At 34.3% G+C, this 16135-nt stretch overlaps 1 protein-coding gene across 1 annotated transcript in view; it reads right to left on the minus strand.

Moving 5' to 3' along the window:
* Positions 1–2105: 2105 nt before the first annotated feature.
* LOC109083959 (protein argonaute-1-like) overlaps positions 2106–16135 on the minus strand; it is a 29903-nt gene continuing 15873 nt past the window's right edge. Inside the window, exons 10-19 of the mRNA XM_042741758.1 lie at positions 13767–13889; positions 12768–12901; positions 11277–11461; positions 11038–11197; positions 10805–10895; positions 7584–7778; positions 7062–7196; positions 5962–6063; positions 5678–5877; positions 2106–4339 (exon numbers count right to left, since the gene is read on the minus strand). Coding sequence (XP_042597692.1) covers positions 4231–4339; positions 5678–5877; positions 5962–6063; positions 7062–7196; positions 7584–7778; positions 10805–10895; positions 11038–11197; positions 11277–11461; positions 12768–12901; positions 13767–13889 — 1434 coding nt within the window. The 3' untranslated portion in view covers positions 2106–4230. The remainder of the gene's footprint in view (positions 4340–5677; positions 5878–5961; positions 6064–7061; positions 7197–7583; positions 7779–10804; positions 10896–11037; positions 11198–11276; positions 11462–12767; positions 12902–13766; positions 13890–16135) is intronic.

The following is a 16135-nucleotide window of genomic DNA, read 5'->3' on the forward strand; positions in this document are numbered from 1 at the left end:
AGTTTTGAAAATGTGTGTAAGCAGTTAAAAAACTGTAGCAATTATAATAATAACATTGTGTGTTTTATGTAGCCTAATTACACAAAGCGTAAGTCAAACCAAATTCTAGTATAATTTAGATCAAAATATAATGAAGCAACTAACCATATTCTCATATTTTCATTCTTTCTTGTCTTTTGCTTAAATAAAATACATTAAAAATCAGTATTGTATTCTGCCATGAAAAGTTAAGATCAGTGCATCTCTAAATGTATGAATGGCTGAAATGTAGAAATTAAGATTTAAATGTTAGTATTGTAGCTGCCTTTGGACAATAAAGTTCTCTCGTTTAAAAAGCTAGTTGAGTTATTGTCAGTTTACTTATTTTTTGTGCTTATTTATATGTTTTATGTCATTAAGCTATGCAGTTTCTGTGTGAATGATAGGTTTTGGAATTTCTGCGATGCAAGGGTTTACCAGCTGAAATCTTGCCAAGATGTTAAGTTTTTTGAAGAAGGGCCACTGCTAGGAAGCTTTTAAGCTGTGTTTATGATCAATATGCATAACAGTGACTGTGAAATAAGTATATCAGGTATATGCAAATGACATATTTTGAGTTTTGATGTTTGAGATTGAGCTACTTTAGGCATTTCGCCATTAACCACCAACCACACCCCAGCCCCCCGCCCTGCACCCACAGTCCTCTTTTTGGAAAACTAAAATATGGTCACCCTAGACCAGGGGTCTGCAAACTTCAACATCAAAAGAGCCATTTTGGCCCCTTTCCCACCGAATAAAATTCACGTGGAGCCACAAAACCACAAAACCAAAATTTGATTCCTAAAATGAAGATAACACAGCATATAGCTGAAGTTTTATATTGCAGCTATGTTACAGGGCAGGGGCGTAGCAATCATTTCAGAAGTTTGGGGGGGAGCAGAAATGTCAAATATAATAATAATAAATAATAATTATTAATATTTTTTATGTATGTTTGTCTAATTGAAAAAAAAAACTCAATGTCTTTTAATTGGCTAATAAATAAAATACAGTGCTGGACAATAACCAATAATTTGTATTCTGTAATTTTTTTTATATATATTTTCTTAATGACAATTTTATGATTATGATTGGTTTATATACTACAAAAACTTTTTTCCATTTTTATCACAGAATAAGGCAGATGATATATTTTATAGCTTCTGTAGCTACTGTAATAAATGCTATGTCAGTTAGCATCTATCTATCTATCTATCTATCTATCCACCCCCCCCCCCCCCCCACCTAACCAACCAACCCACCCCCCTCCCTCTATCTATCTATCTATATCTCTCTCTCTCTCTGTCTGTCTGTCTGTCTGTCTGCTAACAAAACATTTTCTGAGAACATTTTGCTAATGTTCCCATGAAGTCATAAAAACATTATTTCTAAACGTTCTCTGAACATTCTGCTGTTTTTTTTTTTTTTTTTTTTGGTTATACAATGGTTAAAGGATCTCTCAATCATTTCTTTTCCATCTGTTCCATCATAAAACCGATAACATGATATAATCGTAACCCATTCAATTAACCAGAAAAGATGATAAGAGTGATTTTATTTATTAGGCCTCATTCATCTTCATAAAACCATTCTTAAATAAACTGCAGCATTCAATTCGGTACAATAACTTGCACAAGAATGAATACTGATAACATGAATTATGGTGTTACGGTGTGAATTATGGTATCCATTTAATAAAACAGAATAGATGATAAGAGTGATTTTACAAAGGACGCATGAAAACGCCATTGATTAAAGTCAACATGAAATCAAAACGGACCACAGTCACTTTCCTGGTCTAATGAAGCATGCATGCTATTCCAGAGAAAAACATTGACATCATTTATCAAAATTTAAAAACTTGCTTTTTTAATTTGAAATCTGGTTTCTGTTCGAAATGTTGTATTTTGGAAGTAAACGGGTTTTGGTACACCAATAGAATTAGATGTATAAATGACAAATGATGCCCAGGATTCATCCACTGATGAACAAAACACTGTCACTGCAAAAAGCAGTAAAGAATCAAATACAGTTGTGTGTTTCAACCCCAGACTCCCTTGCATCTGAAAACAGGACTCGACACAGTATTTAATAAAAAACAACTTTTATTTCCTTTAAAAAATAATCATCCCGAACAAAGTCCTCTAACTATTACATACAGAGCCAAAATGACTTGCTTATGTGTTCATTCATTGAATCTACCGGGAAGTGCTATGATATGGACTGTTCTTTATCAGTGGCTTAATATTGCTTAAACATTGAGGTCGGGTGAAGTTCACTCTCCAATTACACCATCACGCACCTCCATCTTCTTCATCAGCCATGAGATGCTGTGACTTCTGAGAGTCAAGTACTGCATCAGAATATTTAGTCTAGGACAGACCGGATCAATATTGTACAGCGGGCATCAATAAAAATCACCTCGTTGGTTTGGTAAAACCTAATATAAAGGCGTGTCTTTGTATACATTTCATAAAGGTGAGTAAAAAAACAAAACATGGTCAACCATTCCATTAAAATCCCTTTGAATTTCAACAAACCGTTTTAGGTGCTTTGAGGCGAGTCTTTCACCCTTGTAGAGACTCTTAAGCCACTTTTTAAGGTTTCCTTAAAGGGAAAGTTCACCAAAAAATGAAAACTCTGTCATTATTTGTTCACCCTATGAAGTGTTATTTGTATGCAGTTGTGTAAAGAAAAAAAAAATCCAGATTTGTAATGACAGCTCTTTCATTTTAAGGCAAACGGGTGAGAAAGTATGGCATCAAATATTAGTACGGGCTCAGACTTAATATGATTACTAAGAGGCTCCAGTTACAACACCGACTCAGTTTAAACATGCATTTCATACATCCACCGTATGACATGATTACATGGCATAATGCTCCCCTAACCTGCGGAAAAGGTGTTTTCCGGCATGCCCACATTCTCGCTGCACCCACGGGCGTCAGGCGAGGGTAAAAAGGTGCAATGATAATGGCAAGTGTTAAATGTGCTTGTTGGGAAGGGAATGTGGCAGTGTTACCAACGGCACGTTTGAAAACAATGCAGAACGGCTATGACGACCCAACGGCCTTCGTGAGCCTGTGTGGGAAAGAGGACAGGCTCACTATTTACAAACAGCTATTCCTGCATGGTTCAAGCTCTCGGCATCTCATTCTCTTCCATCACCTTAAACATTATTTATGACTGCTTTCAGTGACCTTGTATTGCTTCGTGTACAGAGGCCAGTGGAAGATACGGTTTAAAGGAAAAGTTCACCCAAAAATGCAGAAATGCAAAATGTCTGATTTAAAACATAAAAAGCAGAGTTTAAAAAAATAGCGAACAATAACTCAAAATTGGGGTCTTTTTCTTACAGGAAACTAAAATGATTGGATTATAATATGCAAGTCATGCGGACTAGTTTTATGACACGTAGCTGAAGCTTCACATTATTAATCACCATCTATTTAGTGCTGCATTGAAAACAGCTCGTTCTGTTTCATGGGAGAAAAAACAAAAACAATCTAGGGTTTGCAATGACAAGAGCGAATAAATGATTTTAAAAATCATCATTCTTGGGTGAACTATTCCTCTAAGTTCAGGAAGATTTATGTGCACTGGAAGTTAAAAAGAGTTAGCAAAATCATCCTTTTCAAGTGCAAGTAAACTGCACGTTTTACAGACGAGGGCCCTTTTTCACCGGTTGGCTGGTGCATAATGCTGGTTTCGGTGTTATGCTGATGTGAGAGTGCAAATGCAGCGATGCACTCAGTGGTCCATCTATCGTTACGCTAATTCGGCCACTCTTTAACTAACGGCGAGTCTAAAATCGATCCGAGACACCTGCGTCCGCGGCTTCTGCTACGGTCGATCACTGCCTTTTGACTAAAACTAAGTGCTTATGTACCATGTCATTCACAGAAGTAAAAAGAAACTTTCACAACAATAAAAATAATGCCAAAGGAAGTAACAACGATTCCTCCACTTGGGGCGTCAGGTTAAGAGGCAGCTTTGTGGTGGCATACAAAACGACAGCTTCGTCTTTGTCCTTCCCTCCGTATTGCATACATGCGTACTTGTGGGAGTGCGAAAGTAGTTTACAATAATACACAATTAAATAAAAAAAGAGCATAGTTCAGCCAGATTGAACGAAACTCAAAGTGTGAGACTCCTCGTTGGGACTGGTAGCACCCGGGGAACTGGCTCGAGGGCTGTGTGGCAAAGGTTTGCTTAGGCAAAGTACATGGTCCTCAGGGTGTCGTGGTGAATCTGCACGGCTTTGGCCAGTGCCTGAGGATCCCGACCGTTACTCTGTCCGGAGACGTGACTGCCCTCCCCGCTGTAAACACAGAGACCAGATAAAGAAGGACTTGCATTAGAGTATCAGACGTGGCAGTTCAGTCACTTATAATGTTAGATTCAAATATTCAAATAAATGCTGTTCTTCTGAACGTTCTATTAAAATGTATCACGGCTTCAACATTTAACTTTTTTCAACATTGATAATAATCAGAAATGTTTCTTGAGCAGTAAATCAGCATATTAAAATGATTTCTGAAGATCATGTGACACTGAAGACTGGAGTAATGATGCTGAAAATACAGCTGCACATCACAGGAATAAATTACTGTTTACAACATATTCAAATAGAAAACTGTGATTTTAAATTGTAATAATATTTCACAATTTTACTGTATTTTTGATCAAATAAATACAAAGCAGAAAAGATAAAGAATGATTTAAAGCTCTGTTCTCACTACCTAAACAGCATTTTTTGGCATCCTACTGATTGCATTGTTTCATCTTATTTATGCATTTTTGTCTTTTCTTCTTTTTAGCACGTTTTACATCTATTTTGTATTTTTTTTATGCCTTGCTTATTATTGTTCTTTTTTCTTTTATGATTATTTTTTTTAAATCCCTTTCATGTAAAGCACTTTGAATTACCATTGTTTATTAAATCTACTATATTAATACATTTGTAAGTGTGTACTCTTGCCTTGCTTAGGCTTTGTAAGGGATATTTTTGTAATCTTATTGAATACTTTAATTTCATGTATCCTTTCAGAAAAGGCAAGCCCAGAATGCACTGCAAAAAGCTCAATAAATAAATAAAAATGACATGTAAAGTGAAAGAAATGTTGATCATAAACAAAATTTCCACAACAAAAAGTCCCAATATATCAATATATCAGTATTCTAATATTAGTATTGCAAATTGCAGTGTAAAATAAAAATATTAGCCCTATAATTAAATATTAATTATATCAATATTTTCTATTTATTAAAATATAATATTCAATATTTTAAATATTCATTATATAATAATAATAAGTCCTATATATGTGCATGCCTATATATTAACAATTGTAAAATAAAAAAATAAAACTCTTACTAAAAATGTATTTGAATAATTTATCTATTAATTTGCATGTCATGCAATAGTGTCGTTAAATTGCTGAAATATCAACTTATAATTTTAGAGGATACTAACTGGCTAATTGGCTGACAAAGCGAATGTTGGGAACCCCTGATCTAGTAGATATGGAGAAGCAGGTCAGTGGAAAGGAACAGCTCTTTAGAATGTAGGTTTTGGAACAGAGCGTCAGCATGAAGTTATATAGCTAATGCATTTTAGTAACATTTAAACTCTAGATGCTCTTGATCTTGGCCTCACCTGTCATGCTCTTTATCCACCAGATGGTATCGGGCACGGAAAGCCACGAGTCTGGCGTAGTACGCAGGCGCTGGGATGGAGACGGAGCGGGTGCAGCGCACGTATGTGTGGCACAGCTGGTAGGTGAGAATCTGCAGCTCGTCAGCCGTGAAGCGATTGTCGTCCCACAGGACGTAGTAGTGTGAGGGTCGGCTGGTGCCCTGAGATGAGGAGCACAGAACGTCACACCACAGTCACAGGCACACGGCCATGAATGAATGTTTGCGCCGAGTCTGTGAGCTCACCTGAATACCTGCATGACTGCACAGGTAGAAATCAAACTCGAACGGATGCGTGATGCTGGTGTCGACCGTAGTTCCTGCTGGAATGTTCCCACTCTTCCCGATCTGATTAGAATCAAGATTGCAAAATTAACCTACACTATATTTATTTAAAAAAACAAACAAACAAAAAAAAAAAACTCCTTGTTACTTGAAATTTAAATAAAAAACCTTAACTGAAAATAAATAAATAAATATATAAGTTTTATTTCAGCTAGTTGCCAAGGCAATATTTCTCATTTTCATTTAAAGATGAAGTACTAAAATAACTAAAACTAAATGAAGAAAAACTAAATAAATAAAATTAACTAAAACAAAATAAAACATGAAAAATCCAGCTAGATGAATTACATGTACATTTTTAATGTTTACATTTTAATTAATTTTTTTTTTATTTAAAGTATTCATTTAAACAATGTTTACTTTTTAATTAATTTAAAATTGACCATTTATTTAAGCTATTTTAAATTAACATATCTCATTTTGTTTACAATAAGCTGAAGTACTAAAATACCTCAAACTAAAACCATAAAAAAAACATTATAGCATATAAAAAATAAATAAATAAACTCAAAGTAGTTTTAAAAATCTATTCTATTTTAGTTAGTTGTGGATGCAACAATTCTCATCTTTGTTTAGTTTAAGTTAAAGTTAAAACTTAATAAATGTTATGTAGACAAAATATACAAAACGAGTAAAATGGCAAAACACAACAAAAATACTAAAACTAAAATTCAGATAAAAACAAAAATCCAATAAAATTCAATACATTAACAAAATATAGTGCTGTAAAATGATTAATCGCATCCAAAATAAAAGTTTTTGTTTACACGCTGTATGTATGGGTACTGTGTTTATATATTATGTATATATAAACACACACATACAGTATATATTTTGAAAATATTTACATTATATTTATATTATCATATTACATATAAATATATTTAATATATAAACAGCCTATTTTTCTTAAATATATACATGCATGTGTGTATACATATTAAATAAGCTTATTTTGGATGCGATTAATCGTGATTAAATTCTGATTTGCAGAAACTCACTCTTTCAGATTTATCAGCGCAGAAGAGGCGGGTGTGGTGGCGCTTCTGCACTACTATGTATGTGATGCCCGGCTGGTAGTCCTTCTCCAGCTTGATGCAGGCGTCTCTGATGGCCAACAGCTCGTAGTGCAGGATCTACACAAGGACGCCACAGTTATGATGCTACAAAGATTTCCATTTCAAATAAATGCTGTTATTTCCAACTTTATGTTCATCAAAGATCAAGGTTTCCACAAAGATATGAAGCAGCACAACTGTTTTCAACGCTGAAAAATAATCAGAAATGCTTCTTGAACAGCAAATCAGCATATTTTCATGATTTCTGAAGATCATGTGACACTGAAGACTGGAGTAATGGTGCTGAAAATTCAGCTGCGCATCACAGGAATAAATTATAGTTGAACAGATATTCAAATAGAAATCGGTTATTTTAAACTGCAATAATATTTCAGTATTTTTAATCAAATAAATACAACCTAGGTGAGCAGAAGAGACTTCTGAATGAACCATAATAGTGCTTACTTGTGGTAACTGTCCTTCTGGCACGCCGTCCCTGTAGAAGATGATTCTGGTGGGTTTGAAGCGGGTGGACTTGTAGAACTGGATGAGTAACTCTCGCACCATGTACGACAGGTCTTCAATGATCTCCTGTCTGGGCCGCTGTACTCGAACGGTAGCGCAGTACCTGCTGGGATGAGCGTCCATACTGCCCACCACCTGCACAGATGAGTCACGTCACAGCGCGTTACATCATAAAACAAAACAAAACAATTGTCTTTCTCTTTATTTATTCCTTCTCTTTCTAGCGTGTACTTATCTGAACAATGTCTAAAACTTGTTATTACAAGCACTTCCTGTGTCTGTTTGCCTGTATCCCCCAATTGTAAGTCGCTTTGGATAAAAGTGTCTGCAAAATGACTAAATGTTAATGTAAATAATAGCATGCTGCATTAAAAATGAGGTTTAATAAAAGTCATGACAAATCCAAATTCATTCGAAAACGAGATATGAGTATTTAGACGGTGATCAGATATGCTACCATTCAAATGCTTGGGGTCAGTAAGATCTTTTTTTTTTTAAAGTCTTTTAAGCATTATTTGATAAAAATAAAAAATACAGTAAAAATATGTAATATTATTACAATTCAAAATAAGTGTTTTCTATTGCAATGTATTGTAAAATGTAATTTATTTCTGTGATGCAAAGCTGAATTTTCAGCATCATTACTCCAGTCTTCAGTGTCACATGATCTTCAGAAATCATTCTGATATTTGCTGCTCAAGAAACATTTCTGATTATTATCAATGTTGAAAACAGTTAAGCTACTTCATATTTTTGTGGAAACTGTGATATATTTTATTTTTCAGGATTCTTTTATGCATAGAAAGTAAAAAAAAAAAACAGCATTTATTTGGAAAAGTAATCTTCTGTAACATTATAAATGTCAACGTAATGTGTTTTTGCTGAATAAAAATAGTAATTCAAATCCTACTGACCCAAAACTTTTGAATGGCAGTGTATGTATCAGACTAAATAATAATAAATAAATCAATAAATTTAAGTGGCACAAATCAGACATAAAAAAAAATTAAAAAAATTTTTTTTTGCTGTTCACACACAGGCAACATGAGAGAAGCAAACAAAGGGTTGCCAAATGTGGACTTTTGGGATGGATTTTTACCTAGCAACCAACCAGAATACTTAAAATGACTACAAACTGATAACAAGAAAGAACGTGACACAGCTGTTTTAAACCTAATCACAGTAAAAACAGAGCAATCAGTGAAAAATCCAAACAATGCTAAACAAATGTGCCCGCCTGCAGAGAAAGTAGAGAAATCTGCTGCCCCCAAGTTGCAGAAAAGCCAACGATCATCGGCAGCAGTTCATCCAGCCTCTGTAAATGTTCTGGAGTCTGTCTGTGTGACTCAGGCCTTTGTCACCATCGCTTGGCAACCGGCGAAAGAGTACACGCTTACAAGTGGTTGCATGCGCAGGGCGGGAGGTGACATCATTTCCTTTGCGTCCGTGAGTCACCGGCGATCCATTTTCCCTTTTCAAAGCTCCCATCCTGTCCTGCCCACCTCCGGCTCGTCCTCTCTTTCACTCGGCCCGTGCTCTGAGCCACTTCTGGAGCCGGCGGCAAACTGGGCGGCACTCGGCCACAAAGAGCAGCAGGCTGGTAATTACAGCCTTCGCATTGAGACTCAAATGAAGTGGCTTTCGGCTCAGGTTGGGTTTCCAGAGAGCTGGGTTACATTTATATAACTTCATTATGTCCTGGATCAATGATAGCTGCTCTTGTTATATAACACATCTGATGACTGCTTGAGGAAATTATCATGCAGTTTTGTTTAGATTTTGTATGTCTAGCTTTAAAAACAATGCAAATTGAATTAGGCAGTGTAATCGTAAATGTGGCATGAATTAAAATTAAGTAGGCTATATAAAAATAGAGCCATTGCTGGTAAAGGAACAATAGCTACAGCAGGCAGTCCACAGGGGGACACGCCTTTTGACTAATGGATTACCATAATGTTTCTAATCGTTTGCAATTTATGATTATTATTTATAAAAATTGTTTTATAGAGTTTGCACCCACAAAAAGTGATTTCTAGCTTATATATATATATATATATTTAAAAAAAATTAAATGTAAAAAAAAAAAGAAAAAAAAAAAAAACATTTTCCAGCCCTTGAAATCACAATTTTAAAAATGCCTGATATCTCTCTAAACCTTTTGTCCAAATTTGAACACAAATTCTGATCATAATGTCTATACATACACTGCTATTCAAAAGGATGTTTTTCTAAGGTTTTTTTTTTAAAAGAAGTCTCTTCTGCTCATCAAGGCTGCATTTATTTGATCAAAACTACAGTTAATATTGTGAAATATTACTACAATTTAAAATAACTGTTCTATATCTGAATATATTTTAAAATGTAATTTATTCTTGAGATGCGCAGCTGAATTTTCAGCATCATTACTCCAGTCTTCAGTGTCACATGATCTTCAGAAATCATGAAAATATGCTGATTTGCTGCTTGAGAAACATTTCTGATTATCATCAGTTGAAAACGGTTGTGCTGCTCATATTTTTGTGTGTTTTTTTAGGATTCTTTAATGAATAGAAAGTTCATAAGAGCAGCACTTATTTGAAATATCAACCTTTTGTAACATTATAAATGTCTTTATACTTTTGATCAATGTAATGCATCCTTGCTCAATAAAAGTATTCATTTCTTTTAAAGAAAATCTTACTGACCCCAAACTTTTGACCAGTGGTGTTGTTGTTGTTTTTTACATTTATGTGCTATTATCTGCATTCTTTCTTTTTGATGCCAAACTATTATTGTTGTATAAACTGGATATTTTTTTAAATCAATTTTCCCTATATAGTAATATGATACTATATGTTATAAATATGAAAGTATATAAATAATACCTAAAATATATTTTTGTTGTTGTTGTTTTTGTAAAAATCCATATAAAACTGTACAGACTGTGTGCCACTCAGAACTGAATTTAAATTTCAGTTGAACTGAATTTGAATTGAGGTAGCAAACAGATTTCTGCCTCTAAACAGCACTTAGAAATATCACAAACTGTTTGGTTGCCTTCCAGCCTCTTGTCTACATGACTATGGTTTCAAGATAGTTGCTTATAATGTGCCAGTCACTCATGTGAGGTTCATGAGAACAGCTGAAAGTGTTCAAATGCAGCGTTTGTGTGACGTGCTTACCGCAGTAATAGACGGCTTCTTCCCATCACCAGCCGGCGGGTGAGTGACATCTGCTCCGAGGAAGATCACCGGCTGCTGGAACACTGCCGATCTATGAAAAGGTTTGGATAAAGTGTCAACGCTCAAGCTACACTACCGTGGATCAAATAAATACAGGCTTGGTGAGCAGAAGAGACTTATCTTACTGTTCAGAAACACGTGACTGTTAGTGAAAATCTAAATCACGCTCTCACCGTTGATGCGGCACCAGGATGTTGTTGATGCCGCCGAGCTTGACGTTGATTTTGAGGCAGAGGTTGGAGAGCGTCTGAGGCGAGGTCTTCACCACGTTCTTCACCTGAACACACTGAGTGGCCATTCCTAGAAGAGTGTCTCCCACACGCTTCACCTCCGCTGCACAGATCAAACGTGTGTTCATCAGTCTGATGGCGTCTGGCGGGTGGACGCTCTGCTCTGTGTGTGACCCTCTTACCGTAGACGGGTGTTTTTCCGGGCAGGATGACGATGATGAGCTGCAGTCCGGAGTAGGTGTTCTTCAGGTGTCTGAACATGGGCTCCACGCTGTCGGCTCCCTGTGCGTACTTACAGAAACACGGCTGACCCTGGATCGGCATCCCAGCGTCCTTTGAGATCTTACGCAGCTGGTCCGTGAAGTTCCTGATAAAGAGATCTTCACATTAACACAAAAGTATTCGTAGCTGATTTATAAGCATGCAATATTTTTTTTTTTATAATTATCAAGGTTGAAAACAGTTGTGATGCTTTATAGGTTTTTTTTTTTTACATGTTTAATTTTTTTTTATATTTCTTTTAGGAAAAGAACAGTATTTTTATTTTCTTTTTTTTTTTTATCTCATTCCACTTGAATTGTCATTGGTCACAATCCCACAGTTTTGACCAATTCAATATAACAATAAAATAATAATCGCCATGATTTTATTGTGAATATTGATTGTTGTATTGAAATGACGATCATATTGTGATTTGTGAAATACAAATATCAAACTAAATAAGAAACGGGGTTATGATAGTTAACTAAAACTAAAACTGAAACTGAAATCATAAAAGCATTTTTGTTGCTTGAAATAAAATAAACATTAACTGAAATAAAATAAAACATAAACCTTTTACTTCAGCTAGTAATGTTTTAAAAACTGAAACAAAAAATATAAAACTAAACAGACATACAGTATATATATATATATATATATATATAAATAAAAATAAAACATATAAAAATAAAACAGATTCAAGATAAGGAAAACTTATAATAGAATCTAAATGATACTAAAGTAACACTGATAAGAAATTGATTGTAATTATACTGTAAAATAAATCAAGTAATAAAAATAATTATAATTTGTAACATAAATATTTACATCTTGATTTCATCATTTGTGAACAGTTTTTTTGTCCTTCATAAAATTATGTGCTGTGAGTTTCAGAGTGAATCTTGGCTCGATATATTTATTTACATGCAGCCAGCTAAGAATATCTATCATGAACTACACATGTGTAAATGCTTCTTTTGAAACCAGTAAATATATATTTATTTAGTTAAATATAATTAAAATATCACAAATCTTACTGACTCCAAACTTTTGAACGATAGTGTATGTATTTGTTTAAAAACTGCATTTCAAAGTGGCATAAATAAAATGCCAAATAAGTGTTACATATTTATTTATACACGTGCAACAAGCTCCAATATATGGGGAAAAAATGGTGAAAAATGCAAATGTGGACTTTTAGGATGGCTTTTTTCATCCATCACCTCACAACCAACCAGAATGCTAAAAATGACAAAAGAAAATCTATAAAACAATAACAAGGAACATAAACCGTAGCTTTGAGTGAAAACACCAGAGCAATCCAAGTAAGTGAAAAATGCAAATAATGCAAAACCGACGAGAGTGTGTGTAGAAAACCTGCAGGAAAGAACAGAAATTGTGTGTTTCCTTACTTGAGCACCTCTTCCCGACACTGTTTCTGCGGAGCGAAGCAAGCGATGGCCCACACTTTGATCTCGATGCCGTTGAAGAACTGCTTTCCCCTCATGTCCCACACACCCTGGTTAGGAGTCGCAATGGCACGATTCTGTGAGAGAGAATTTAGAAATCTCAGACTGGAGGTGATGATGTGTAAAAGCAGCACGTCAACATTTATACATTCGGCAGACACTTTTATCTAAAGTCACTTATACTACCAGTCAAAGGTTGAGAGTAAGAAAGATTTTTTGATGTTTTTGAAAGAAGTCTCCTCTGTTCACCGAAGCTGCATTTATTTGATTAAAACAGTAAAAACAGTAATATTGTAAAATATTATTACAATTTCAAATCACTATTTTCTATTGTAATATATCGTAAAATGTAATTTATTTCTGTGATGCAAAGCTGAATTTTCAGCAGTCTTCAGTGTCACATGATCTTCAGAAATCATGAAAATATGCTGATTTGCTGCTCAAGAAACATTTCTGATTATTATCAATGTTTAATATTTTTGAGGAAATATTTATATATTTTTTTGATTCTTCTCTTTTCAAAAGAACAGCATTTACTTGAAATATTTATTTGAAATGCAATCTTTACACTAATATTATAAATATCTTTAATGTTCACTTTTACGTGCCACTGTTTTCCATTTTCTTTTTTCTGTTATTTTTTTGTTTCTTTTACTTACTTACCCTAAACAAAATATAATAATAAATGTTTCTCGAGCAGTAAATCAGCATATTAGAATGATTTCTGAAGGACTGAAGACTGGAGGAATGATGCTGAAAATACAGCTGGACATCACAGATATTTGAAATTGCAATATTTGACCTTTGACCAGGAGTGCATTCCCTGGGAACTGAACCTACTGCCTTGGCATTGCAAGCATTATTGATCTACTGTTTCAGCAACAGGAACAGGAAGTAGAACAGGAGCTGTCTGAGCTTCAGATTCAGTAAAACAGATCTTACACGACCGCCGTACTGCAGGATGGGAGCGGGAAGCACTCTCCCCGTCACCTCGGCCATGTCGTCCTTCACCTTGATTCCAAACTCTTGAATGTAGGGATCCAGATTAAAGTTAGCGTTCTTCATCTGAACAGAAAAGAAAAAAATATGCAAGATTATGAAAATGCCCCTCAAACATGAAACCGCATTCACAACCCATTTTACTTCCACATATGTGCATCTTTACTGATTAAAACGGGATAGTTGAGAATAAGGAAAAATGATCTTCATTTTATATGAACTGATCTGAAAATTGGGCATTACATATCAGAATGCTTGAGAAGTAAGACAGCTTGAGTATGTTTGAAAAGGAAAGTAATGTCAGAGGCAGAGCAATTTATTGCATTTTCATGAAAGATTACAACAACTTGGAATAACGTACACTGATGAACTGTACACAACAAGACTAAAAATGTACGTAATAAAAGTAAACAATTTCTTAATTTACTTGCTACGTTTGAATGTATCTCTTGCAATATATCATAAAATACAAAGTAAACCTGCTCATTAAAACTGTTATAATGCAAATATACAATACATTTTTTTAAATTAACCCTTTAACTGTCACACCCCATTTTTTTAAAAATAGGCATTAAAGTGCACTATTCAAACTTAAATTGTTGTAATTTATGAACACTTTGGAATATAGACCTAAGGTTGGTCTCTTTTTAAAGAAAAAAATTAGCAAATTTTAGCAAAAATTGAATTTTTCAAAAAAGTTTAGTATCAAAAAGTTTAAATGTACTGTAAATAAAATGCGCTATATTAATTTAATTTTATTTTATTTATTATAAATATTTTACATAACAGGTTTTACTCTGAAATTGGTATAAAATTAAAGCTTTGTGTCTAAATAAGTTATGTACCAAATTTGAAGTTGATATGAAAAAAATTGAGGTTCCTGTGAGATTTTATTTAGGGCGTCATACCACAAACAGCCACTGGATGCCATCCAAACTCCACTGATTTTTGTTATTGCATTTTTCTGTCACAAATGTCTAGATTCCACTGTCAATATTACTTTTATATCAAAATAACCTTTCCAGTGATATGTTTGTTGCCAAGATTATGAAACGTTTTGATTCTAAAAGATCGTAATGCCTTTTTAATATGACATTTGACATCACAACAACTTGGTCTCAAGATGACCCCAGACAACTCCACTGATGATCACAGATCACGTCACGTGGAAATTAATTATGATGTCACTTCATGCTCATGTTAACAGAATTCAAGAAAGCTGTGATGATGTCATCTGCAGTCATTCTCTCAGAAAAAAGGAAAGGCAAACGGCTAAAATGGGCTGATTCTATGACCACAAACCTTTAAATTAGGACGATTCTGGATTCAATGCAAGTCATCACAGAAAATTTGACCATCTTTGTAAAAACAAACCAAAAATGTGGAAAACACTCATGTTTTTGTCAATGTTTAAAGAGCAAGCACTGGCTTTCATTAAAAGTGCATTTCTGTCAGCAGAGGTTTTTAAAAATATCTATATTTTCTAGAGATGAGAAACAGAAGGAATTTTGTGTATTTGGTTCTGGTTTGATTCTTTCAACGCCTCATTTAGGAATTCGGGAGAATTAAAATGTTTTAAGAAGTGAAATCATTCTGAATAAGAGCCTGTTTTCAAATCCCAGATCTAGTTTTTACCGAGGTACAGATCAAATGAATATCTGTGACAGGAATTCAGCAGCCTGCCACAGATGCTGAGCTGCACTTATTATTAGATTTCAGTAATTTGCTATATATTAACACCATTTCAGTAAATTTATTACACCTTTTCTTACTTTACATTTAAGTTCAATCTGTAAAACTTAACATGCTGCTACCATGTTTTTACGGCAAAGTTCTGGCATCCACAGTTGCAGGGTTTTTTTCTTCTTCTTTTAACTCTTTCCCCGCCAACGGTTTTGAAAAAAAGATGCCAGCCACATCTTTTCACTAAAATTTCATGGCCCCCAGAATATTTTGTTGTAAGAATATCTGAACATGCAATGCATCAAAATAAAGATCAAACCCTCTACATTCAAATTAAAATTCTAGTTTATTTATTCTAGCTTCAAGCATTGTTTTTTTTTTATCAACATAGATTTTCATCAAATACTACATGATCTGGATCATATTCAGTAATATCTCTGGATTGATATTTCACTCTGTAACATTAGGCAGTTTTCATTTATACGCGGTTAGTGTTGATGATCGCATTATTTTTCATATGCATACGCTTACATATGTATGGAAGCCCTTTCCGCCACTGAATAAAAAAAATTCTGACTTTTTATCTCACAATTCTGTGAAATCAATTGCAAAGCAATTGCGAGTTATAA

Source organism: Cyprinus carpio, chromosome B16 (genome assembly GCF_018340385.1).
Source record: "Cyprinus carpio isolate SPL01 chromosome B16, ASM1834038v1, whole genome shotgun sequence".
Classification (NCBI taxonomy): Eukaryota; Metazoa; Chordata; class Actinopteri; order Cypriniformes; family Cyprinidae; genus Cyprinus; species Cyprinus carpio.